The 26600-nt window shown below is 41.5% G+C and overlaps 1 protein-coding gene across 8 annotated transcripts in view; it reads left to right on the plus strand.

The window, feature by feature from the left end:
• Positions 1-26600, plus strand: part of LOC124711274 (cell cycle checkpoint protein RAD1-like) — an 80810-nt gene that overhangs the window by 48130 nt on the left and 6080 nt on the right. For all 8 annotated transcript variants that reach the window (XM_047241264.1, XM_047241263.1, XM_047241262.1 and 5 more), the window contains 2 exons: positions 4017-4081; positions 22668-22809. In XM_047241264.1, the coding sequence (XP_047097220.1) occupies positions 4017-4081; positions 22668-22809 (207 nt within the window). The remainder of the gene's footprint in view (positions 1-4016; positions 4082-22667; positions 22810-26600) is intronic.

Here is a 26600-nt window from a genome sequence, read left to right on the forward strand (position 1 = left end):
GCTTTGTTGACAGCTTGGGTCCACGGCTTCATGGGGTGTGCACCACACTTGAACCCTACCATCAAGTCTTACCAACTGAAATCATTTCATCAGGCCATGGTTTTGCAGTCATCTAGGATGCAACCGATATGATCATGAGCCCAGGGAGACGCTGCAGGCGATGTCATACTGTTAGCAAAGACACTTGTTTTGGTCGTGTGTTGCCACAGTCCAAGATATATGGATACATTCATCATGTGCCCCACTTTGATTTCTGCAGTTGTTTCACACAGTGTTGGCCATCTGGTAGCACTGACAAGTCTACACAGATGCCGCTGCTCTCAGTCATTAAGTGAAGACCGTCAGCCTGTGCTTTGTCCTTGGTGAGAGATAATGCTTGAAATTTGGTATTCTCAGCACATTCTTGATGTTGTAGATCTCGGAATATTATTTTCCCTAATGATTTCCAAAATGGAATGTTCCTTGCCTCTAGCTCTAACTGCCATTCTGCGTTCAAAGTCTGTTAATTCTCATTGTGTGGCCTAAATCGCATTGTAAACCTTGCCATATGAATCACCTAAGTACAAATGCACTGCCTTTTTATACTGTGTGTATGCACTACTACTGAAATCTGTATATGAGCATATTGCTATCCTATGACTTTCAGGACACCAGTGTGTTCCATAAAAATTTATTGCCTGTAGTGGAATATTACACTTGACATAATCAAATGCTCCCAATAAGTCACAGAAGATCACAAGTAAACACCCTGAAATAATGTTGCATTAATTTTTATTTCACTGAGTATCAAACTGGGTTGTAGGACTATTGTATGTGATTTAGAATGATTTTCGCCTGCGGTAGTATTTTACATATATGAAAATTTATGGGTGCCCCTGTGGCTGTACCACAGATTAATTTGTATATCTTCTTGTGGGTGACAATATCATCTATCATGGTTTGGCTTTCAAACTACACATCATGCCCTGTGTACTGGCTGAGTAAATCTGTTCACATTTCAAAGAAAGGCAGAGTAGGGAGCTGGTTCATTACAATACTCACTTTAAAAAGTGTGTGATAGTTAACCCAAAATTGGTTGTGACATAAGTCAGACACCATCTTCCCTAAGCACATGGCCTTGCAACCAGTGAAACCTACTTCTCACAACATTTCACTGACTCCAAACTTACCATTTTGTTCCTTGCTTAAATATCAGATTAGGTCCTCAAACATGGGAAGATATACAGTTGAGGCTTTTGTGTGACCATTCATTTATTGTCCCATCAAGGACAGCTTATGCTCTGAATTAAGTAGATGTGTTTCTTCCTAGCACAAGATACCTTAATTCCAGAAGTTATCCATCCATTATCCTTGCTTCAGATCAATTTTACCCTTATTTATTTTAAGAGAAAACAACACTTACAGTGTTCGTCAGTATCTTTAAGAAGGTGTGTGTGTGTGTGTGTGTGTGTGTGTGTGTGTGTGTGTGTGTGTGAGAGAGAGAGAGAGAGAGAGAGAGAGAGAGAGAGAGAGGTGGTGCAGTGGTTAAGGCACTGGACTTAGCTACAGGAGTAACCTACTTAAAATTGCCATCCAGTTTATAACTGCAAATGGCTCCACAAAATTGTCCAAATCAAATATGATGAGCACACTTTCAACAAAGACTGACTGTTTTGTAATAAAGTGAGCACATACATTATACAAAGTATCTTTTATTTGTACAATGCAAACAGAAACTTGTGAATAATGATTCCTGTTGTTTAATGGACCTCTTTAATTTTAAAATATGTCAGTCAGACTATTGAATACCATCGGGATTTGTGAGCTGCCACACTAGGTGGTTCATGCACCTGAATAGTAAATTACGCATTGAGTGGGAGGTAGGCAAATTGTAAAAAGATTGCTAGGTATTACTAGTTATTGGACTAAGCCTGTTATCAAATGTAAATAAAACAGAACACACACGTCCTCCAATGCTTGTCTACAGTGGCCGTGTGTGTGTGTGTGTGTGTGTGTGTGTGTGTGTGTGTGTGTGTGTGTGTGTGTGTTTGTTTTTCATTTTGTCTGTGTCTGATATAAATAGCAAACAAAACAAAATTCAGTAATTTAGCTGTTCACAATTCTTCAGCTTAATTAATGCAAAGTAGTACAAAGTTGCTCATAAGATTGTGAGAGCTGATGTTCGAAAATGAGTCAGGAAACCTACCTCATGCTAAACTGAAGAAACTTTGGCCCATACAGAGGGATACCAGCAGTCTTTCTTCTCATGTGCCATCCACATATAGGGGAAAATGAGGCTGGTACACTAGATTCCCTTCCACTGCATATAATATTGCGGCTTGCAAAGCATGGATGTTGATGTAGATTATTATAGATAGGGGCACAAGAAGAACTCCTCTCAAATTTCAGCTAAACTGAGGAAAGCACTTAAAAAAAATTTTTTTTTTAAATTGGCCCAGGGTATGCGTGGGGTGTCCATAAATCATGAACTTAAAAGAAAGAGTGCAAGAAAGGGAGGTGAAAACCATTCAGAAAAATGTTGAGAAAAGAAAATCTAGTATGATTACTTCATTTTTTACTAAAATTCCTCAGGAAACAGCAATCAAAAAATATTTTGTAGATCTTTTTCCAATACTGAAGTGTAGAATGTCATTACTTGTAAAAATCTGTTGTTGATTTTGTTTGCGAATTACAATTACCAATAAAGAAATTTATATGGTCTTAACAGGGCTTTTTGGCAAGATATTATCAAAAATGAAAACAATTTGTTTATGCTGTATCTGTTTCTTGAAATAATTTGTCATCTTTTAATAAACTTTATAAAACATTTTATTACCTTTCAATCATCTTTCTCAAGTATTTCATCATCTTTCTCATCATTTTCAAGTGTCGTCATTGCTTCTCACCCTGTAGACATTAAAAGTTATGCTCTGAATGGAGCACAATGTGTAAAATTCCTTGGGGTCCAGCCACATGAAAAGTTAGAATTGAATCAAGGCGTGGGTAAACTAACTAGTCAGGAAGTTCAGTTCAGCATGTTGCACTCTGAGAAGCATCTCTAATTGTGTTGACTGAAAGGGAAGAGTGTATGTTAGGTTATTTAGCATATTTTCAGTCCCCATTGTCTTTCGGAATTATCTTCTGGGGTGATGCACCTAAAGTAAATAAAGTGGTTATTCAGCAGAAGTGAACAATAAAAATATTACGTAAAGTAGATAACTGTACATCTCGCAGAAGCCTTTTTAAGGATCTTGGATTCATACTCTCAGTTCTTGATACATGTACTCTACGGTTTTTGTGACTGATGACAAATATCAAATTCATCTGAACTGTGATATACACGGTCACAAGACAGAAAAATAGTTTTCATGTAGGTCTTGCCTCCCAGTCCAAGGCTCAGAATAGAGTTATGTAATGTGGTGGTAAGATATTCAGAAAGCTGGTATCTCATGTAAAGCCGGGAATTAGAAAGCCAAGTATTAGCCATTTTGAATATTTAGATTCAGGGAATGAAAAGATCTGTTAGCTACATGGCAAGCTAGAATGTTTGTTGCAAAGTTTTGTGACAAGTAGTGATAGACTATAAATAGAACTGATTTTTACAGATGAAAAAATATTTTCTTTGGAAAATACCATTGTAATGAAGCAAATATTAAGTTACATATAGCAGATAAACTGCAGCTTTGTAGTAGAACTGAAGAGACAGCAACTTTGTTCAAAGTAGCTGTTGTCTTTCTAATTTTCTCGATTAAATTTAGATGTTGTAAGTCTGAATAGCATTAAGCGGTATATACGGAGACAGTTTAAGTTTGTCTGGTTTCTTTATCTTATGTTCATGTATGACTAGACTCACCTTTCCACTTCCCTGAGGGTTTTGATTCTTGATGGCGTCTACTGAACGCAGAGAGAGAGAGAGAGAGAGTGAATGAGTGAATCATGTTTATTTATATCTGGCATTACTTGAAACATTTATTTATGAAAATTATTGTGAAGACTTCACCGTTTTGGATTGGAAACTTTTTTCTTTCCATTTTCAGGTTGACATTTCCAAGGATAGTGACATGATTGAATCTTTCAACTGCACCACAACTACTGTTTCAAGGTAAGCAAGTGTGTGTGTGTGTGGGGGGGGGGGGGGGGGGTGATGAACGCATGCATGCACCAGCCACTTTGGCAAGTACAGTCCAGCCCTACAGTCAACATTTCAGCAATGGGTTTGACTTTAGAGACAATAAAGCATGAGCACATTATATCCATCTCCTGAAAACATACCTCCAGGAGGCAGGGCTTTACTGAATGGGGTGGCATGTTATACACTATGTGATCTAAAGTATCCGGACACTTGGCTGAAAATGACTTACAAGTTCGTGGCGCCCTTCATTGGGAATGCTGGAATTCAGTATGGTGTTGGCCCACTCTTAGGCTTGATGACAGCTTCCACTCTCACAGGCATACGTTCAGTCAGGTGCTGGAAGGTTTCTTAAGGAATGACAGTCCATTCTCCAAGGAGTGCAGCACTGAGGAGATGTATCGATGTCGGTTGTTGAGACCTGGCACGAAGTCGGCACTCCGAAACATCCCAAAGGTGCTCTATAGGATTCAGGTCAGGACTCGCTGCAGGCCAGTCCATTACAGGGATGTTATTGTTGTGTAACCCCTCCACCACAGGCTGTGCATTACAAACAGGTGCCCGATTGTGTGGAAAGATGCAATCGCCATCTCCTAATTGCTCTCTGAATTTTACTTTTGGCAATACACACGCTGGCAGATGACGTTCACCGGGTATTCGCTATACCCACACCCTGCCATCGGATCGCCACATTGCATACTGTGATTCGTCACAACACACAATGTTTTTCCACTGTTCAATCATCCAATCTTTACACTCCTTACACCAAGATAGGCATCGTTCGGCATTTACCGGCGTGATGTGTGGCTTATGAGCAGCCACTCAACCATGAAATCCAAGTTTTCTCCTCCCGCCTAACTGTCATAGTACTTGCAGTGGATCATGATGCAGTTTGGAATTCTTGTGTGGTGGTCTGGATAGATGTCTGTCTATTACACATTGTGACCCTCTTCAATTTTTGGCGGTCTCTGTCAGTCAACAGATGAGGTCGGCTTGTATGATTTTATGCTGTACATGTCCCTTCACATTCCCACTTCACTATCACACTGGACTTAGGGATGTTTAGGAGTGTGGAAATCTCGTGTACAGACGTATGACACAAGTGACACCCAATCACCTGACCACATTCGAAGTCCATGAGTTCCGCGGAGTGCCCCATTCTGCTCTCACACAGTGCCTAATGACTACTGAGGTCGCTGATATGGAGTGCCTGGCAGTAGGTGGCAGCACAATGCACCTAATATGGAAAACATACGTTTTTGGGGGGGTGTCCAGATACTTGTGATCACATAGTGTATCTGCTGAAATGAACCCTACTGTTGAAGTTCTAAGTATCGAGGCTGTACATGTACCAGTAAACTGTACAGTATTTTGACAGATTACATTACATCTATAAAAATCACTCATATTCATTACAGTCAGAAATAAACATAAATAGTAACAAAATATACATAAAATAAAGGCAGTTATTGTTTATGAACAATTTCAAGCAGTTTTTAATGATTAAAGAAACTTTAATAGTTATACAAATTGTTGCAAGATAAAATTAGTGTCGTCAGTCTGATTTGCGAATGATTTTTAGTGAGTAAAGAACCACCCAGGTGCTCACGGTTCTTTTGTGAGTTTGTGTGTGGCACACACGGGGTTCGAGCTACTGCAGCCAATTCTTCCTTCCCTGGCTGCATTTCCTTCACCTGGGCCTCTCCCCATAGCTATGCTCCTTCCCCATAACCCCACCCTTCCCCTCTCTCAGCATTCTGATTTATATCCACCTGGTTTCGGCTTGCAGTTTTGTTCCTTCTGCCTGTTCTTTCATCCTTTTTGGCGTTTATGTCCCCGTTTGAGGTTTGACCTCCACATCAAAATTTCCTGTTTTTAGTGTGAGCCATTTGGAGAAGAATTCCTTCCCTAGCATCTACGGCATGGATTACTCTCCCCACTTCTTTCCCCTATCCCTCTCCTGCTGTAGCCCCCTTCCACCCTGCTTGGTCAGCCAGCATGTGTAGCCAGTCCGTGTGGTGGGGCTGTTACGTGTCCATATAGCTGAGCCCCCTGACAATACAGGGATCACACTGCTGATACCTTAGCTGTTCCCTCCCAATGTATGCCAAGGAGTGGTTGCTTGTCTTCTTGGAACATTGGAACTCCAGGCAATGGCTGCTGTGCGAGACAGCCCGTGGGGAGAACCCCTGGTCGGAGCGAGTGGTATCAGGGCGGATGCTTGGCGCATAAAGTGTATGAAGCTGCAAAAATCTGGCCAGTCTCAAATGGCTGTCTCTTTGCATGGTGAAGGATCATTGAATGCTGCTTCATGTGGCCCAGCAATCTTCCCTTCCCTGGCTACACCATGTGAGAAGGGCTAGGCTCTCCATCATGGCATCAAACATTTTCCCCACTAGCTCATCTGTACGAGGACGGATGGGGACACAAATCCACCAAAAAGCCATTGTTTTTTGTGGAAAATATCGAGAACAAGTTTGGTGAAGTGGAGTCACTGAGTAAGATGTGGTCAGGCTCCCTGGTGATCAAAGCTGCTGCTGCCACCCAATCTGCAGCACTTCGTGCCTGTGATTATCTTGGCTATGCCCCAGTGTCTATTCTCCTTACCAATCTCTGAAAATGGTCCAGGGAGTGATTTTTTGTGGGGACTGCATCCTGCAAACTGATGAGGAACTCCGGGCTAATCTGGAGTGGCGTGATGTTCATTTTGTTCAATGTGTCCAAAGACAACCAAACTGATACTGATGCTTACATTCTGGCTTGAGGAGAGGGAAGTGGGGGGGGGGGGGGGGGATACCCTTCCAGAGGAGGTCAGTGCTACAGATGTGACACGAAGCCGCACGTCCCTCCACCTATACGGTGCTTGAGTGTAGGTCATACTTCTTTCTGCTGTACAGCGGACTCTCCATATGGTGACTGTGAGCGTCCACTCCATGAGGTAAGTCTGCGTTCTGCCAACTGTGTAATGTGTCAGTTGTGCTGACCGCCACTCCCCTCGCTCGCCAGATTGTCCAGCTTACAAGAGAGAAAACAAGATCCACGAATACAGGTCTCTTGATTGCCTGTCTTATGCTGAGGCTTGCCAAAAGTATGAGAGACTCCACCCAGTGTCACTATCTTCAACTTATGCCTCTGTTACTTCATTTCCTCCTCCTACCCCCGGCTGGAAGACTCCTACCCCCGGCTGGAAGACTCCTACCCCCACTTGGCCATAAGATGCACCATCTGTGTGCCCCAAGGTCACCCGCACTCTTTTGGTTCCGGATCTGGCCGACACCTGTACTCTCTCGGTGCCCTGTCACCTTCAAAAGAGGAGGAGGAGAAGAAGAAGAAGAAGAAGAAGAAGAAACAAGTCCCAACACAAGACCCCCCCATCCCGGAGGTGCAATCTCTCCCCTCACAACCTGAGTCTACATCTTATTTTTGGATGTCACCCCATCCTTGTTTTGCTTTTGTTGATGTTCATCTTATATCCTCCTTTCAAGACACTGTCCATTCCATTCAACTGCTCTTCCAAGTCCTTTGCTGTCTCTGACAGAATTACAATGTCATCGACAAACCTCAAAGTTTTTATTTCTTCTCCATGAATTTTAATACCTACTCCGAATTTTTCTTTTATTAATTAGATTAGGAAATGAGACACTTAAAGTAGTAAAGGAGTTTTGCTATTTGGGGAGCAAAATAACTGATGATGGTCGAAGTAGAGAGGATATAAAACGTAGGCTGGCAATGGCAAGGAAAGCGTTTCTGAAGAAGAGAAATTTGTTAACATCCAGTATTGATTTAAGTGTCAGGAAGTCATTTCTGAAAGTATTCGTATGGAGTGTAGCCATGTATGGAAGTGAAACATGGACGATAAATAGTTTGGACAAGAAGAGAATAGAAGCTTTCGAAATGTGGTGCTACAGAAGAATGCTGAAGATTAGATGGGTAGATCACATAACTAATGAGGAAGTATTGAATAGGATTGGGGAGAAGAGAAGTTTGTGGCACAACTTGACCAGAAGAAGGGATCGGTTGGTAGGACATGTTCTGAGGCATCAAGGAATCACCAATTTAGTATTGGAGGGCAGCGTGGAGGGTAAAAATCGTAGAGGGAGACCAAGAGATGAATACACTAAGCAGATTCAGAAGGATGTATGTTGCAGTAGGTACTGGGAGATGAAAAAGCTTGCACAGGATAGAGTAGCATGGAGAGCTGCATCAAACCAGTCTCAGGACTGAAGACCACAACAACAACAACCCCATCCTTGTCAGTGACGACTACTGATCGACTGACATGACCCCCTCTCGGCTTCTTTATGTCTAACTTGGACTCTCTTCACACGATTATCCTGTGGAATTGCAATGGATACCGTTGTCACCTACCAGAAATACGTCTTGTCTCCTCCTATTCTGCTTTCTGTCTTGTTCTTCAGGAAATGCATTTCCACTAATGACCACTCTCCAAGATTTCATGGTTATTGGGCGTTCTCTCGGAACTGTGCTGGCCCCGGGGTGGCTTCTGGTGGGGTCTGCACTTTGGTTTGCTCTGATGTCATTAGAGACAGGATCCCCCTACGTACCAACCAGGAAGCAATAGTGGTTCAAGTGAAAACGACTCTGGCAATGACCATTTGCAATGTCTACTTCCCTCCAAGTAGGCCACTTCCTTATGTTGCACTGTCTACCTTAATCCAGCAATCCTGCCCCCATTTCTCCTCCTTGGGGACTTCAATGACCACCACCCTCTGTGGAGGAATGTCACTTCAACGAGTAGGGGTCTCCTAATTGACCAACTTATTAAGGACCTCAATTTGTGTCTCCTAAATGAGGGTTCCCCTGCCCACTTCAGTGCCACTCGTGGCACCTTCACTGCTATCAATCTCACGATCTCCTCCCCTGCCCTCGTGGCTTCCCTACATTGGTCTCCCATGATGACCTTTGTGTCAGTGACCACTTTCCGGTGATTTTGTTGTTCCCCTGCCGCCGCCAGGCAGACAGACTCCCATGTTGGGCACTCCACAGGGACAGTTGGCCTTTATATATGTTTGCTGTGCACTTTGACACCTCCATTTCAAATTCCACTGATGCAATCATGCAAGGCGTCTCTGGCACTGTTCTTCATGCTCCTGGCACTGCTGCCCCCTATCCACAGGTACCCCCTCATCCTTGATGGTACCGCAGTGGACCAAGGATGTCGCAGTTGCTGTCTAGGACTGCTGATGGGCACTGCAGCCATTTGAGTGACATCCTTCACAGACCAATCCCTTCGATTGTAAGCGTCTCTGTGCTAAGGCTCGTTGCCTTACTAAGCAGAGTAAAAAGGAATGCTAGGAGTGTTATGTTTCCTCCATGGGGACATATGCCTCTTTATTGCAGGTTTGGTCCAAGCTCCGTAGCCTTCTGGGCCGCCAGTGACAGTCAACTGTCCAGTGTTTAATCTCCAAGGAACTCTGTGCACTAATCCATTGGTCCTTGCAGAACACTTTGCAACAGCATTGGTGTCCTCTTCCTCTCCTGCTACCTTTCTCCGTCAGAAACACAGAGTTGAACAGACCCCCCTCTGTTTCATACTGCAACATGCTGAGCCCTATAATGAACCATTCACTGAATGGGAATTCTCGGAGCCTCTTACTTCTTTACGAGACATGGCCCCAGGCCTGGATTCCATCGACAACCAAATGAACCAACACTTGGACATTCCCCAGAGGCAACATCTCCTCAGGGTCCTCAACTGCATTTGGCTCACGGTGCTTTTCCATCGTAATGGCGAGACAATATAGTCCTCCCCGTCCTTAGGTCTGGAAAGAACCCAACGTCCCTCGACAGCTACCGCTCAATTAGCCTGATGAATGTACTTTGTAAACTGATTGAGAGGATGGTTAGCTTCAGATTATGTTGAGTACTCGAATCTCGGGGCCTTTTGTCCCCATATCAGTATGGCTTCCAGGCAAGACGATCTCCAACTGACCATTTACTCAGATTGGAAACAGCCATCTGACAGACTTTTACTCGCTGCCGGCACCTTGTCACGGTCTTCTTTGGCCTACACAGGGCATATGACATGGCTTGGCACCATCATATTTTAGTTACCCTCCATGACTGGGGCTTCCGTGGTCCCCTTCCAATTTTTATCTGTGAGTTTTTGTCTCACCAGCTCTTCTGGGTTCGAGTTGGCACTTCACTCAGCGCCCCTTGGATTCAGGAGAATTGTATCCCACAGCGTTGTGTACTAAGTGTCATACTCTTCTTCATTGCCATCAATGAGCTTGTAACCTCCGGTGGGCCTCAGGTTATCCCGGTGTCGTATGTTGAGGATTTTTGCATCTGCTGCAACTTGCACTCCGTAGCATCTGCTGAGTGTCGGCTCCAAGATGCTATCCAACAGGCCCCTGTATGGGCCACCTCCCATGGCAACCAGTTTTCTCCCTTCAAAACGCGGGTTACGCATTTTTTGTGATCGATCCACAGTAGAACCCGATCCAGAACTTTATTTAGGTGACCAGCTCCTCGACATTGTAGCATAGTCCCATTTCTTGGGCCTTATTTTTGACAACAAGCTGACATGGCTGCACCATATTCGCCACCTAAAGATTATGTGCATGTGGAAGCTTAATGCTCTCCACTGCCTGGTCCATACATCTGGGGGTGCAGACCATGCCCATGCTACTCTTCTCCATATTTACAGTGCTCTGGTCTTGTCCAGACTAGATTATGGAAGTCAGATTTATTGCTCAGCAGCTCCTTCCACTTTGAAACTGCTTGACCCTGTTCACCATTGTGGGGTGCGTCTGTCTATTGGTGCCTTTCGCATTAGTCCCGTTGATAGCCTCCTCACAGAAGCGGGGATTCCCCTCTACATTTACGACAGTGCCAACTCCTGGTTTCTTATGCAATCACCATTCGCCAATTCCTTGACCATCCCGTGTACCCTGTGCTCTTTGCCATCGGGGCATGTCTCCCCCTGACACTCGCCTACGAGTGGGATTGCCACTTGGCATGCGTCTGACTTTCCTCTGTCGGGACCTCCATCTTCACTCACTGGAATGCACCTCGTGCCTTTCCTCCCAAACCCCAGTCCCCTCACACCCCCCCCAGATGGTTCCTAGACTGTGGATTAGGACCGAACTATTCCAGGGTCCTAAGATCTCTGCTGCTCCTATGATTTTCTGACATCTTGTGTGTGTCATCCTTACAGAGTTCCAGGGTGCCGCCATCTTTTACACTGATGGTTCTAAGACAATCGATAAGATGGGATACACTTTCACATCTGATGCTGGCTTAGAACACCTTACATAACCAGGATCATCTAGTGTGTTCACAGCAGAACTTCTAGCCATTCGCAGAGTCCTCCACAGTGTTTTAATTTGTTCAGGCTCAATGAACAGCCTGCAGGCTGTCAACTGATGCTACTCTCATCACCCTTTGGTCTCTGCTATCTGTGGCCTTCTCTCTGCCCTTGGCCATGCCGCCTGTTCAATTGTCTTTCTTAGGGTCCCAAGTCATGTAGGCATCCCGGGGAATTAACTGGCTGACCATTTGGCTAGAGAAGCAGCTACTTACCTGCCATTTCCTTTCATGATTCCAGCTGTAGGTGGAATGACATTTGATCTGCTACTGCTCACAGTAATAAATTCCGCACAATTGAAGAGTTTACTGCAGTTTGGCACTCTTCCTTCCTCTCCTCTCGGAGCCAGAATGACAGTACCCCACATATTGATGGAATGTCCCCTTCTTTTGGCCCTTTGAGCTAAGTATAGTCTTCCAGATTCCTTAAATTTAGTATTAGCAGACAATTCACGGATGGTTGAAGTGGTCCTTGGTTTCCTCCATGAAAATGGTTTTTATTTCCAGGTCTTGGAGCAGGGACAAGGTGGTTGTGGTTGGGACCTCTTTTCCAGTCTTCTCAGTGTGTAACCCCATGACCACTCCCCCGTGGAAGGATTCCCCTTTTTTCCAGTTTTTAGATTTTGTCTCACCTTTTATGCCTTTTACTGTGTGTGTGTGTGTGTGTGTGTGTGTGTGTGTGTGTGTGTGTGTGTGTGTGTGTAATCATTATTATTTCATAATTTGGCTCTAGTGACTGGATCTGTCCACTTTTAGCGGATCCTCTTTCTTCTGTGACTAACTTCCTGATTGCCTCACCATTTGGTCCCATAACCCCTCTCAATTAATCAGTCAATCAATCAATAGTGAGTAAAGAACTGGTAATAATTACACCCAGAATTTCAATGAATTGACTGTCTCAATGAAGTATTTCATAAGAGAGCTGTTAAGTCTACTTTTATCTGTAGTATTGATTGTGCACTTTAATATGAGACAGTAATTAACTAGAACATCACTTCCTCACATTAACAGTTACAAAAACATTCCATTTGAAGTAATTGAGGAAGTTAATCTGCAATCCTGCTTTCTATACACAGATATCCCCTAATCACAAATACATGTAAATGAACATACGCTTGCCACAATTTGCTGACAGTTAAGTGCTAAACACAGTTTAGTCATGTATCTTTCATGTTTGTTAAATTTTATTGTCAGACTTAAGTTACTTTCAGATTAATTGTTATCTTTCATGAAATTTATAGTCTGTTACAACATTGCACAACTAGCTGCCAGTGCAACTTAACTACATTCAATTTGTAAACTGTTTTTCAGGATAATGCAAACCTCTTGTAGTCTTTGTTAAGAAAATTTTGCAGTTTTTAATTATAATTGTGATGCTAAAGTAAATTTTAGGAACCTGTTGCAAGTAGCATGACTTGGGGCAATAACAGCATGTAAAATAAATGTATATGTTGTGTGACTAGGGCCTCCCATTGGGTAGACCATTTGCTGGGTGCAAGTCTTTCTATTTGATGCCACTTCGGCAATTTGCGTGTCGATGGGGATGAAATGATGATGATTAGGACAACACAGCGCCCATTCCCTGAGCGGAGAAAATCTCAGACCCAGCCGGGAATCGAACCCGGGCCCGTAGGGTTGACATTCAGTCGCGCTGATGACTCGGCTACTGGGGACGGACATAACAGTATGTATGCAGATGTAAATTAAACTGCATTGACAAAAGAACACACAGTAAGTGTGATTTACAATATTAATGAAAACAATATATTGCATGGAGGTGATGAATCATACTATATGATTTTAACCTCAGTGTTTATAGGATTCACGAGTGGCACCTCTTCTAATTAACAGCTGTCACGGGGCACTATTTAAGCACTCCATGTCCCCAGTAAAGGCAATGACCACCTGAGGCAATAATTCCATCAACTGTATAAATTTTAGTCTTGTATCTAAACTGCTATGTGCTCACTATGAGGCTAACTCCTGACTGGAGCTTTGTCCGCTGTCTGTGGGCTCTCTTCAGGACCTCCTTTGCCATTGCCCTGCTTTTGCCTCCTTAACCCAGATGGACTTCCCTCTGGCTTTTCCTAGCCTGTCGTTACAGTTTTAAGTATTGAGCCTGTAATGGACCAGTAAAATGCACTATATTTTCACAGATTACATAACTTCCATAGAAATTCTTCATATTTATTCAAGTCAGAAATAAACATAATTAGTAACAAAATGTACATAAATACAGGCAAGTATTGTTTATGAACAAATGCAAGTTATGAATGACAAGAAGTTTTGGTATTGCTCCCTTCGGAGGCATGTTGACAGACTGAACACTGTACAGAAGTGACTTTTTGCTTTTCAGGTTTGGAGACATAGCACACTGCATTCAACTTTGTTATGAATGCATGTTAATTTTATTTCCAGTACAAGCAACTGTTTTTAGCAATTTCCTGTGGTAAAAAGAGTGCTGAGAAAAAACTTTCCAATTGAAAACATCAACTGTAGAAGGTACAAGATTGGTGTAAACCTTTTCTTGAACAGTTTATATGAAATAGCACCATAATTTTTGCATCATGCATAGCAACGGATCAAATGAGGAAACTACCTTGGCTACACAGTGGTTTTACCCATTTGTATTCTACAGGGTCTGCCTACCAAATAAATTTACATTGTATAATGTAGTGATGTACCCAATTCCAAAGGCATTGGAGCAGACAAGGTGTGATGTGATCAAGGGAAGGAGTGTGTCACCTCCTTCATTGTTCTTAAAGCTCTTCGAACGTTCCAGAAAATGTACTCAGCAGAGAAAATGATATAATAACATACAGGACTCATTTTCCTGTGACAACAGTTGGGGGAGGAGGCAGGAACACATGGGAATAAAGAGAAACAAGTAAGCTGATGTAGCAACTGTGAAACGAGTAAGCTAATGTAGCAAGGCCTATTCAGGCAACTGAGTCAGTGCAGGCCACTGTCTCACTGCTGAGCCAGAAAGTCGTGCACCACTAGGAAAATAAGTGCCGGAAGGTGTAGGCCAGCAGGCTAGCAGTTGTGAAATTAAATCAGCCAGCATTTGCATTCCTTCTTCTGTTCACAGAGATGGGATAAAGTCACACTCATCAATTTCCATCTAGGACACAGTTCACTTACACCTAACTTTATGCTCTCAAAGAAGAGCCTTCTGTTTGTGGCTCTATCAGCATACAAATTCAGAGGTCTCATTTTGACAGAGTATGTACTGTATTCTCATAAGGACAACAATGTAAGATGGTACCTGCCCTCTGTTCTAGGTGATGCCAATACTAGTGTGGTAAGACATTTAAAATTATGTTCATACCATCTATACTCCAGTCTGAGCTTTTAGACTGCCGATTTTAGTGTGTTATGGAGATGCTGGCACATCCTGTCATTGATTTGTGATCTGCCAGCCACGTGTGTCTGCTATTTTGTTTTGGATTCTTCTCTTTGATCAATATCTCACTGCTTTTAACTACACTCACCTGTATGTATATAGTATGGATGCTGCAGACTATAATACCTAGCATCATCATTGTCATCAGTGGCCCAAACTGACTAGACACTGTCCAAATAATATCTGATCAGGCTCCAAGTAGGTCTATAGCAACAGTGTAAGTCTTAAATCTTACGATACTCCCATTGTGCTGTTTAAAACAATGAAAGATGATGTACTGTAAGCAGGGGTAAGCAACAAAGATTATACTAAATAAAACACTGTTATTATGTCTAAAGTAACATGGGTTTCAGCTGGATAACAAACTAAAATGGACTCTACACTTCAACTAATCAAGAAGATCGGTTTTGCTCATAGGAGTAGTTCTAAGTCCTAGGGGACTAATGACCTCAGAAGTTAAGTCCCATAGTGCTCAGAGCCATTTGAACCAAGATCTCTCACTGCAAACTGTTAATGAAGGTATGAGTATACAGAATAGCTTCCCAGATATGCAAGTGTCTCGAAGACTTCTGAAGAAATAGAACCTAGTATGTTGTCCTAGATGGCAAATGACAAAAGTGTCATCAGGAGTGCCCTAGGTAAGTGTGATAGGGCTGCTATTGTTTTCAATATACCTATATAATCTGGCAGACAAGTTGGGCAGCAATCTGTAGTTGTTTGTCGATGATGCTTTGATGTACAGGAAGGTGTCAAAGTTGAGTGACTGTAGGAGGATACAATATGACTTAGACAAAATTTCTAGTTTGTGTGATGAAAATTTAGAAAAAATGTAAGTTGATGCAGATGAGCAGGAAAGACAAACCCATAATGTCTGGATACAGCATTAGTAGTGCCCTCCTTGAAACAGTCACATTGTTACATTGCAGACTGATATGAAATAACATGAGCATGTGAGCATAGGGAAGGTGAATGGTTGACTTTGGTTTATTGGGAGACTTTTGAGAAAGTGTGATCCATTTGTAAAGTAGACCATATATAGGATACTGCTGCAGCCTTCTCTTGAGTACTACTAGAGTGCTTGGGATCCATACCAGGTTAGAGCAAAGGAAAACATTGAAGTTGTTTAGAGGTGAGCTGCTATATTTGTTACCAGTAGGTTTGAACAACACATTAGTATTGTAGAGATGCTTCAGGAACTCAAATGGGAATCCTTGTCGGAAGGTAATGATCTATTTGAGGAACACTATTGAAAAAAAGCTAGAGAACTGAAGTTTGAAGCTGACTGTAGAATGATTTTACTGCTGCCAATAAACATTTTACATAAGGACAATGATGATAAGATATGAGAAATTAGGGCTCATATGGAGGCAGATTTACATTTGTTTTTCCCTTGCTCTATTTGCAAGTTGAACAGGAAAGGAAATGACTGGTAGTGGTACAGGGTACCCTCCACCATGCACCTTACAGTGGCGTACATTGTATGTATATAGATGTAGACTGGAACGACTGAACCACATCTGTTGTCAGAGCTTTGATTATCTGTCATCAAACCCTGAAATGAGGGACATCGTACCTGAGATCTCACCTACACCTCCTAAAGTGGTGTTCCTTCACCCACCCAACCTCTGCAGTATCCTAGTCCATCCCTATGCCACTCCCAATCCTAGCCCCTTGCCCCAGAGATTACATTGCTGTCGGAAGCCAGTTGCAAGACCTGCCCAATCCACCCATCCAGCACATTCTATTCCAGTCCTGTCACAGAATTATCCTGTCCCATCAGAGGCCTAGCCACCTGTGCAAGCAGCTACGTCATATATCAGTTCTTCTGCAGTCATGCACACCATTTTATATTGGTATGACTACCATCCAGCTATCCACCAGAATGAATGGCCACTATCAAACTGTGGCCAAGAGCAAAGTGGACCACCTTGTGGCACAACATGCAGCTGTACGTGACATGCTTGATTTCAGTGGCTGCTTCACAACACAGGCCCTCTGGATCCTCCCCTCCACACCAGCTGTACTGAACCGTCCAGGTGGGAGTTTCCCTAACAACACATTCTCTGCTCCTGAAATTATTCCTTCGTTAATCTGTGTTAATCTACTTTCCACACATTCTCCACACAACGGTTTACATCCCTTCTGTCCTATCACCTCCCTCTCGTCACGTTTATTGTGTGTCTCTCTCCGCCCATTCCCCCACCAGCCTTTTCCCCTCCATGCTCCTCTCCTTTTCTGCTCTTAATTTTGTCTACCGCCTCTTCAGCAGCTTTCCGATGCTGCAGCCTTGTCCTGCCGCCTTCTAGTCCCAGCTTACTCCGCCAGACAATGCTTTTCTCTCCCCCACCTGTACCCAGCTACTGTTCTCCCTTTGCTGCCCAACTCCCAATGGCTACTTTCATTCAACAGAACAGTCAAAGATAGTGGTCATGTTTTTGTGTGAGGTGTGCCTGCTTGTGTGAATGTGTGTGTTTTCTTCTTTTCTGAAGAAGGCTTTCGCCAAAAGTTCAGTGTGTAACAGCTTTTTGTTGAACATGTCTGCAACTCATTGTGTCATCTTTACAGTGAGTAGCACTCTATTCTTTTTCATAATTGTTAATATTTCGACCTGGACTTTCCATTGTTTTTACTCTCAGTTTAGCAAGTATTAGACTTCACATTATCTGCTGTGTTTTCGTATGCACCACTTGCTGGCAAAAAGGAGTTCCGTATGTACAGCTAGAAATTAATGTTTCAGAATATACACTTGTAGGTTAGCACTTTTTCCCCACCATTGCCTTAAATGGTCCCATACATTTGTGGGTAACAACTATTACTATTTGAACAATGGGAAGTCCAGGATGGAATAACAACAGTATTATGAAAAGGATGGATTGCTACTCACCACCGTGTCGCTGGTTACAGTCGTCGTGTGCGTCCGTTGCGTTTGTGTGTAAATGTACACCACTGTGTCCCTGGTGCTTTCTACTTTGGAAGAAGGAGGCCTTATGGCCAAAAGCTTAAATGTATATTTCTCTAGATTTCAGTTTTCTGAGGGTTTCCTAAAGCCAGATGCTAGTATTATTCTTTTGAAAAACATGCAGCCAACTTCCTTCTCCATCCTTTCTTAATTCCAGTTGGTGCTCAATCTCTAATGATCTCATCATTGAAAGGACATTAAACCCTATTCTTTTATCCTTCCAGGTCTCTCCATGCCTTTCTATGCATTATGGTCTTCAGCTCTAGAAGTCTATGTTCCTACAGTGTAGTTCCTTATTATCATCTAGTCACCTTCCATTAGGCTGTTTTCTTGGTCTTTTCTTGTATCTTATAATCCATCTAAGAACTTCCTTGATCCATCTGCCATCCATTCACCTGATTTTGTGTCTTCCACGTCCATTTAATTTGCATTATAGTACTAATCATATCTTCCACTGCAGTTTGTTCCCTAATCCATTTATTTGCTTCCTGTTAGCAGCCCCCATCAAGTCTCTCTTGATTGCTTGCTTATAAAATCCCTAGTCTTTGAATGTACCCCCCCCCCTCCCCTCCCCTCCTCCACCCCACACACACACACACACACACACACACACACACACACACACACACACACACACACACACACACACGCTCACGCTCACGCTCACGCTTCAAGCCCATGCCTTGCTAACATAACTCAAAAATGGTAATGCATACTGATTATAAACCTTACTTTTGAGGCTTTTTGGAATTTTGTTTTGAAAACTCTGTTTAGTTTACCAAAATCACTCCAGCCCACTTTTATTCATCTGTTGTTGACTGTGTTGTCTTAAATTGCCCAAAATGAAAAAAATCTTAGCAACTTGGTTCTATGCCTTTATTGTTTATTTGTATTACTATATTTTTAGTGTGTTGATTATATCTTATTTCAGTCTTGTTATAATTCACCTTCAGCCTTGCTTTGAAAGTTGTGCTGTTATGTTCCTTCATTCAGTCTTGAAGTTTATGTGCCTTAAAGGTAAACAGAACAATCCTATCTGCAATGTGTAGATAGTTCAGTATCTTTAATTACCATGTGGTGCTTCTTCATTTTCCCAGTTTAGGCTGTAAACGTCCTCTAGGACTGCTGAGAATAGTACTGGTGATTCAGAATCTCCTTGTCCGATTCTTCTTTCAATTATGAATTTCCTACTATCCTGATGAAGTCTAATGGACGCCTTAGTACTGCTGTAAACTGTCTTCAATATACTAACATAGATTGAGTCCCTGCCTTGTTTCTCAACTGCCACTGCATTTTGATCCTCATTAGTTCTCTCGCTAAGGCCACCATTTCCATATGGAACTAACATATTTAAATTAGTCAGGGTTGTTTTTCACAATTTTAACTCTTACTGAAACTGCCCCTGTCAACATCCATTAAGTTCATTCAAAATGTTGCATACTGTCAGTCCCTATTCCATATTTAATCTTTTTCTGGTGAAATAATATTTATTATTTGAAAGTTAAATGTAGATATCCACACATCTAGGAGAGACCTCTTCAAAAATCTTTTGATGCTTTTATTCACAGCCTTTGAAATTTACTCATTAAATTAATGAAACAAGTGAAAACAACAACAGTTTATCGTATCTGATCAGAGACAGAGCCACCTGTGAAAACAGCTTAGTCACATACCAATTTCCCTGCAACTAATGCATGGCTATTTGTGCAGAAACAAGCACTGGTTAATTGTGCACTCTTATCAATGCTGCTGAGCACACTGTGATAAACTTCAAAATGTGTTTCACAAACAATACCACATGGAGACTCTCACCCAACACATGATTCTCTGAACTGGGTAGCAAACAATATCTCCTCCAATACATCCTTCAATTCCACAGTCCTCCCGGCCTTGCTTCTTTTCCAAAGGTATTTTTTTGTGTTACAATGACTGCAGTTGCATGGAATTGATGGTTTAGCAAAGGATAGTTTGCATCACATTTAACAAAAAGTATGTATAAGTTATGGTAAATAATTCAGCTGATGGAAGCAGGAGAGAGTTTTTAGGCTGCTGAAGTGAAATAATTAATGATGTTTTGCAAGGTTCACACATGGGTCCCTGGAATACAAGTCCCTATTCAGTTACCCTTATTTAGGCTTTACATAGCTTCTGTAAATTAATTAAGTAAATGCTGGGATGGTTGGGTAAAGAAGTCACTGCCCCCCTCTCTCAAACACACACACACACACACACACACACACACACACACACACACACACACACACACACAAATATTGAAACTTCCTGGCAGATTAAAACTGTGTGCCCGACCGAGACTCGAACTCGGGACCTTTGCCTTTCGCGGGCAAGTGCTCTACCAACTGAGCTACCGAAGCACGACTCGCGCCCGGTACTCACAGCTTTACTTCTGCCAGTACCTGTGAGTAGCGGGCGTGAGTCGTGCTTCGGTAGCTCAGTTGGTAGAGCACTTGCCCACGAAAGGCAAAGGTCCCGAGTTCGAGTCTCGGTCGGGCACACAGTTTTAATCTGCCAGGAAGTTTCATATCAGCGCACACTCCGCTGCAGAGTGAAAATCTCATTCTGGCACACAAATATTAGTACAAAGTTCTATGAAGTATGCATTGGCACAAATGCCTCACATGTTATGCAGATGCTGTAATTTAGGAGAGCACTCACCAAATTTTAGAAGCATTGAGTCGTCAATAAGCATACACAAACAGGAGAAAAAAACATGCTAGCTTTCAGAAAAGGCTACCAAGTTTTCTCTCTCTTTCATGTGTGCCTTTTAATGACTCAGCAGTTCTGCTTGTCAGTGAGTGGTCTCGTGTATTCCTAAATTATTCATGTTCTATCAGAATTGTCCTTTTTATGTCCTCTCCTATCTGTGCCACAATATGGCTTCTACTTCCAGTAATTTATTTGAGAAATACTATTGCGGTTTTTGAGTTGCAACTGACAACATACTTGGTGAGGTGCTGTGATGCTGTTTGTCAGTGTATCCAGCTGTTTAAAGAGGCTCTGAAGTGGGCACCACATATTATCCTCAATACTGATGAAGCAGGTCTCTACAATGAATGTTTCCTTCCGTAATTAAAAGTTACCCATAAAATGGTATAAGACATTAGCGAGTGACGGTTGGCAAAGAAAATGATCTTGACATTTTCAGCTCCAAAGGCCTCCTATTATCTATAAAGCAAAAGTTGCAGAGCTCAATCACATAAGAAGAGATATTCAACATGTGACTCTCAGTTAATATTAAAACCTAAGAATTTAGGATATTATGTTTCATTTGTATTTTGTTATAATGAATTGTCTATGGAACATGTTACAAGAACCCTAACAGTATTTGTGAGTAAATAGGTGTGTCAGCTCACTATTTGACAAAACAAAGAATCAAACACAGGAATGTTGCATATACAATTAAAAAGTAAAGTTAATCTTGAGCTTCCAAATTTTCATAAATCAAATCCCACAAATACAAGGCATACATACTGGGGAAGAAAACATTATTCCAAACACTGGATATGAAGATACATGGTGTATGAGAGTCAGATGTTGCTGTTTCATATGCTTTTTAAGTAGAAGCTCATCTTCTATCACAGCTTCTATTAGTTTGTTTACAGAACAGAATCTTCAGCCTCTGTTGTCTGGTATTAAATTGTCCTTGTAATTAGACTCTGTGTGACAATTTGGTGATTTCTTTAATGCTTGTGCTATACTTCAAGTCAGTGCATATTGAAAGCCATATTCCACACATGGTGATCAGTCATATGTTTTCATTCCTCATTTCCTGCCCTTGGAGAAGAGGGCAGGCTGTTTGAGGGCATATATGAAGTGCTCTCTGCAACCATTGGGTTTATGATAATTGTGTGTTTTTTTTTTTCTTTAGTATTTTCATATGCCAAAGGGGTTAGGAGGAACTTATATCTCTCAATTGGGAATGTATTTCAGGGGGATTACTGGGGACATTTTTGCTGTATTTACTTTGCTGCCAAGGGAAACTACCTTAATCCCTGGTCAGATCAGAATATTTACTAACCAATACAGTGTCTCAAGGTTATGCTTACTAGGTAGTAACTAGAGGTTCCAGGATCGATTCTCAATTACTCCCTCTGATTTTTCTGGGATCAGAAGGTCTGAAACAGAGTCTAAAGTACTTTTTGAGGCCAAGTGAGAAGCTGCTGGATTGACTAAGTAACAAAAATTAGTTAGTAATATTCTGAAGGCTGTCAAATTGAAAGACTATCTCACTGGCTGTACCACACAACATTTATTCATCATCATCATCTAATGCTTAACTTTTGTTGTATGAAAGCAGGAGAAATACTGATATATATTTATATTTAGTAGTGACAGTAATACATAGTGCGTGAAAATATGCATTCAAGTTGCTGGAACACTGAATTGTGATTACTGAAACTAGTTCTACACTAATATCTTATTTAAAATACAGATAGTTGTATGTTAATAAAACCTTGAAAGACTGTTTCAGGCTCTCAGTTTCTGTGTGCACTTCACGAATATGCACAAGCGTAGTGAATGTATGTATGACAAATTCAGGAATTGTGTTTTTGAGGCTTTGGCTGCTGATGCCATTATTAATTAGAATACAACAGAACTGACGAGATTTGGAAATATGCAATTTCTTTCACCTCTTGTCTAATGACAGTTGTTATGCAATTACCACGGTTTTCCCCTACATGGCGTAAGTCAGTAACCAGGATAATCTTTTTTTATGACACAGTTTCCATTTCAGCCTTTGTCCCTGTTAAGTCAAACTATCAATGTTAAGATATTATCAGAAACTGAAGCCTTTAATTTCAGTAACATGATTATCAAAGCACAAATACTGTTTTTAATTGCAGGTACAGGTATTCTTTCATCAAGTCTCTGCTGAAACCATTGACTGTCTCCCGTAAAGTCTCAGTTCGAATAGATGATCGTGGGCTCCTTTGTTTGCAGTATATGGTTCCTGCAGACAAGTACACTTGTTTCATTGAGTACTTTGTAAGTACAAATTTATTGTTAGAAAAACTAATAAATGAAATGGTTAAATTAAAATGACCTAAATTCTTCTGTCATTATTAGTTTTTATTGAAATTAGTACAAAATTTTCCCACTATATTATTTTACAACAGTCGTGTAATAATTATGAAAACATTTCCCTATCATTTGCCTTTCAAGAGTTACTGCACAGTTTGTATAGTTTTAAATTAATTGGCCTGTTGCCATTAGTTGTAGGTTCCATTTGCAAATCCATAATCTTTTTTGCTTTTTTCTTAAACAGTTTCTAACAGAATTTAATAATTGTTACTGCTATCGCAGTAGGAAACGGAATAGAAAGCAAGTGGTTGCTTGTTACTTTACCATCAGTTTAGTGAACTGATGTGCATGTGTGTTACAAAAATCTTTTGAGAACGCAGAACTAAGAAAAGCAGTTGTCAATAAAGATTCCAGTCACACTGTAAAAGATATCAGTTTCTATGATGGAAAATTTATTGCTTCTGAGTGAGAGGAAGATGATAAAAAGTCATGGAAAGTGGAAGAGAATAAGACAGAGAGAGATTAAATCATTTTAGATCAAGTGGACCTGTGAAAAACAGAAGAGTCAAAACATGATATGTGAGATCCAAATCCCTTAGGAGTTACTGTAGGTCTCAAATAGAGATCTGAAGGATTAGAAAAGACAAACTAACGTAAGGATTGTAAGCAGAACAAAACATGGTTGTGAATAATCTTACCGAAATGATTGTGGTGGTGGTTAAACAAAGGATAAGAATTCGAAATCTAATGGGGTAAAAGACTCTATTTATCCTTTTCTCCCAGTATGGAGAACAAGAAGTAATTTGGCAGTGTCTACCATGATGCCAGGAATGTAGAACAGTATCATACCAGTTTATGTATTATATAACATCTCTTCCCCCCCATGAACCATGGACCTTGCCGTTGGTGGGGAGGCTTGCGTGCCTCAGCGATACAGATAACCGTACCGTAGGAGCAACCACAACGGAGGGGTGTCTGTTGAGAGGCCAGACAAACGTGTGGTTCCTGAAGAGGGGCAGCAGCCTTTTCAGTAGTTGCAAGGGCAACAGTCTGGATGATTGACTGTTCTGGCCTTGTAACAATAACCAAAATGGCCTTGCTGTGCTGGTACTGCGAACGGCTGAAAGCAAGGGGAAACTACAGCCGTAATTTTTCCCGAGGGCATGCAGCTTTACTGTATGATTAAATGATGATGGTGTCCTCTTGGGTAAAATATTCCGGAGGTAAAATAGTCCCCCATTCGGATCTCCGGGCGGGGACTACTCAAGAGGATGTCATTATCAGGAGAAAGAAAACTGGCGTTCTACGGATCGGAGCGTGGAATGTCAGATCCCTTAATCGGGCAGGTAGGTTAGAAAATTTAAAAAGGGAAATGGATAGGTTATAGTTAGATATAGTGGGAATTAGTGAAGTTCGGTGGCAGGAGGAACAAGACTTCTGGTCAGGTGACTACAGGGTTATAAACACAAAATCAAATAGGGTAATGCGGGAGTAGGTTTAATAATGAATAGGAAAATAGGAATGCGGGTAAGCTACTACAAACAGCATAGTGAACACATTATTGTGGCCAAGATAGATACGAAGCCCACACCTACTACAGTAGTACAAGTTTATATGCCAACTAGCTCTGCAGATGACGAAGAAATTGAAGAAATGTATGATGAAATAAAAGAAATTATTCAGATTGTGAAGAGAGACGAATATTTAATAGTCATGGGTGACTGGAATTCGAGTGTAGGAAAAGGGAGAGAAGGAAACATAGTAGGTTAATATGGATTGGGGCTAAGAAATGAAAGAGGAAGCCGCCTAGTAGAATTTTGCACAGAGCACAACATAATCATAACTAACACTTGGTTTAAGAATCATGAAAGAAGGTTGTATACATGGAAGAACCCTGGAGATACTAAAAGATATCAGATAGATTATATAATGGTAAGACAGAGATTTAGGAACCAGGTTTTAAATTGTAAGACATTTCCAGGGGAAGATGTGGACTCTGACCACAATCTATTGGTTATGACCTGTAGATTAAAACTGAAGAAACTGCAAAAAGGTGGGAATTTAAGGAGATGGGACCTGTATAAACTGAAAGAACCAGAGGTTGTACAGAGTTTCAGGGAGAGCATAAGGGAACAATTGACAGGAATGGGGGAAAGAAATTCAGTACGTAGAAGAAGAATGGGTAGCTTTGAGGGATGAAGTAGCGAAGGCAGCAGAGGATCAAGTAGGTAAAAAGATGAGGGCTAGTAGAAATCCTTGGGTAACAGAAGAAATATTGAATTTAATTGATGAAAGGAGAAAATATAAAAATGCAGTAAATGAAGCAGGCAAAAAGGAATACAAACGTCTCAAAAATGAGATCGACAGGAAGTGCTAATGGCTAAGCATGGATGGCTAGAGGACAAATGTAAGGATGTAGAGGCCTATCTCACTAGGGGTAAGATAGATACTGCCTACAGGAAAATTAAAGAGACCTTTGGAGATAAGAGAACGACTTGTATGAATATCAAGAGCTCAGATGGAAACCCAGTTCTAAGCAAAGAAGGGAAAGCAGAAAGGTGGAAGGAGTCTATAGAGGGTCTATACAAGGGCGATGTACTTGAGGACAATATTATGGAAATGGAAGAGGATGTAGATGAAGATGAAATGGGAGATGTGATACTGCGTGAAGAGTTTGACAGAGCACTGAAAGACCTGAGTCGAAACAAGGCCCCCGGAGTAGACAACATTCCATTGGAACTACTGATGGCCTTGGGAGAGCCAGTCCTGACAAAACTTTACCATCTGGTGAGCAAGATGTATGAAACAGGCGAAATACCCTCAGACTTCAAGAAGAATATAATAATTCCAATCCCAAAGAAAACAGGTGTTGACAGATGTGAAAATTACCGAACTATCAGTTTAATAAGTCACAGCTGCAAAATACTAACACGAATTCTTTACAGACGAATGGAAAAACTAGTAGAAGCCAACCTCGGGGAAGATCAGTTTGGATTCCGTAGAAACACTGGAACACGTGAGGCAATACTGACCTTACGACTTATCTTAGAAGAAAGATTAAGGAAAGGCAAACCTACGTTTCTAGCATTTGTAGACTTAGAGAAAGCTTTTGACAATGTTGACTGGAATACTCTCTTTCAAATTCTAAAGGTGGCAGGGGTAAAATACAGGGAGCGAAAGGCTATTTACAATTTGTACAGAAACCAGATGGCAGTTATAAGAGTCGAGGGACATGAAAGGGAAGCAGTGGTTGGGAAGGGAGTAAGACAGGGTTGTAGCCTCTCCCCGATGTTGTTCAATCTGTATATTGAGCAAGCAGTAAAGGAAACAAAAGAAAAATTCAGAGTAGGTATTAAAATTCATGGAGAAGAAATAAAAACTTTGAGGTTCGCCGATGACATTGTAATTCTGTCAGAGACAGCAAAGGACTTGGAAGAGCAGTTGAATGGAATGGACAGTGTCTTGAAAGGAGGATATAAGATGAACATCAACAAAAGCAAAACAAGGATAATGGAATGTAGTCGAATTAAGTCGGGTGATGCTGAGGGAATTAGATTAGGAAATGAGGCACTTAAAGTAGTAAAGGAAGTTTGCTATTTGGGGAGCAAAATAACTGATGATGGTCGAAGCAGACAGGATATAAAATGTAGACTGGCAATGGCAAGGAAAGCGTTTCTCAAGAAGAGAAATTTGTTAACATCGTGTATTGATTTAAGTGTCAGGAAGTCATTTCTGAAAGTATTCGTATGGAGTGT

The sequence above is a fragment of the Schistocerca piceifrons genome, chromosome 8, assembly GCF_021461385.2.
Source record: "Schistocerca piceifrons isolate TAMUIC-IGC-003096 chromosome 8, iqSchPice1.1, whole genome shotgun sequence".
NCBI classification, from domain to species: domain Eukaryota; kingdom Metazoa; phylum Arthropoda; class Insecta; order Orthoptera; family Acrididae; genus Schistocerca; species Schistocerca piceifrons.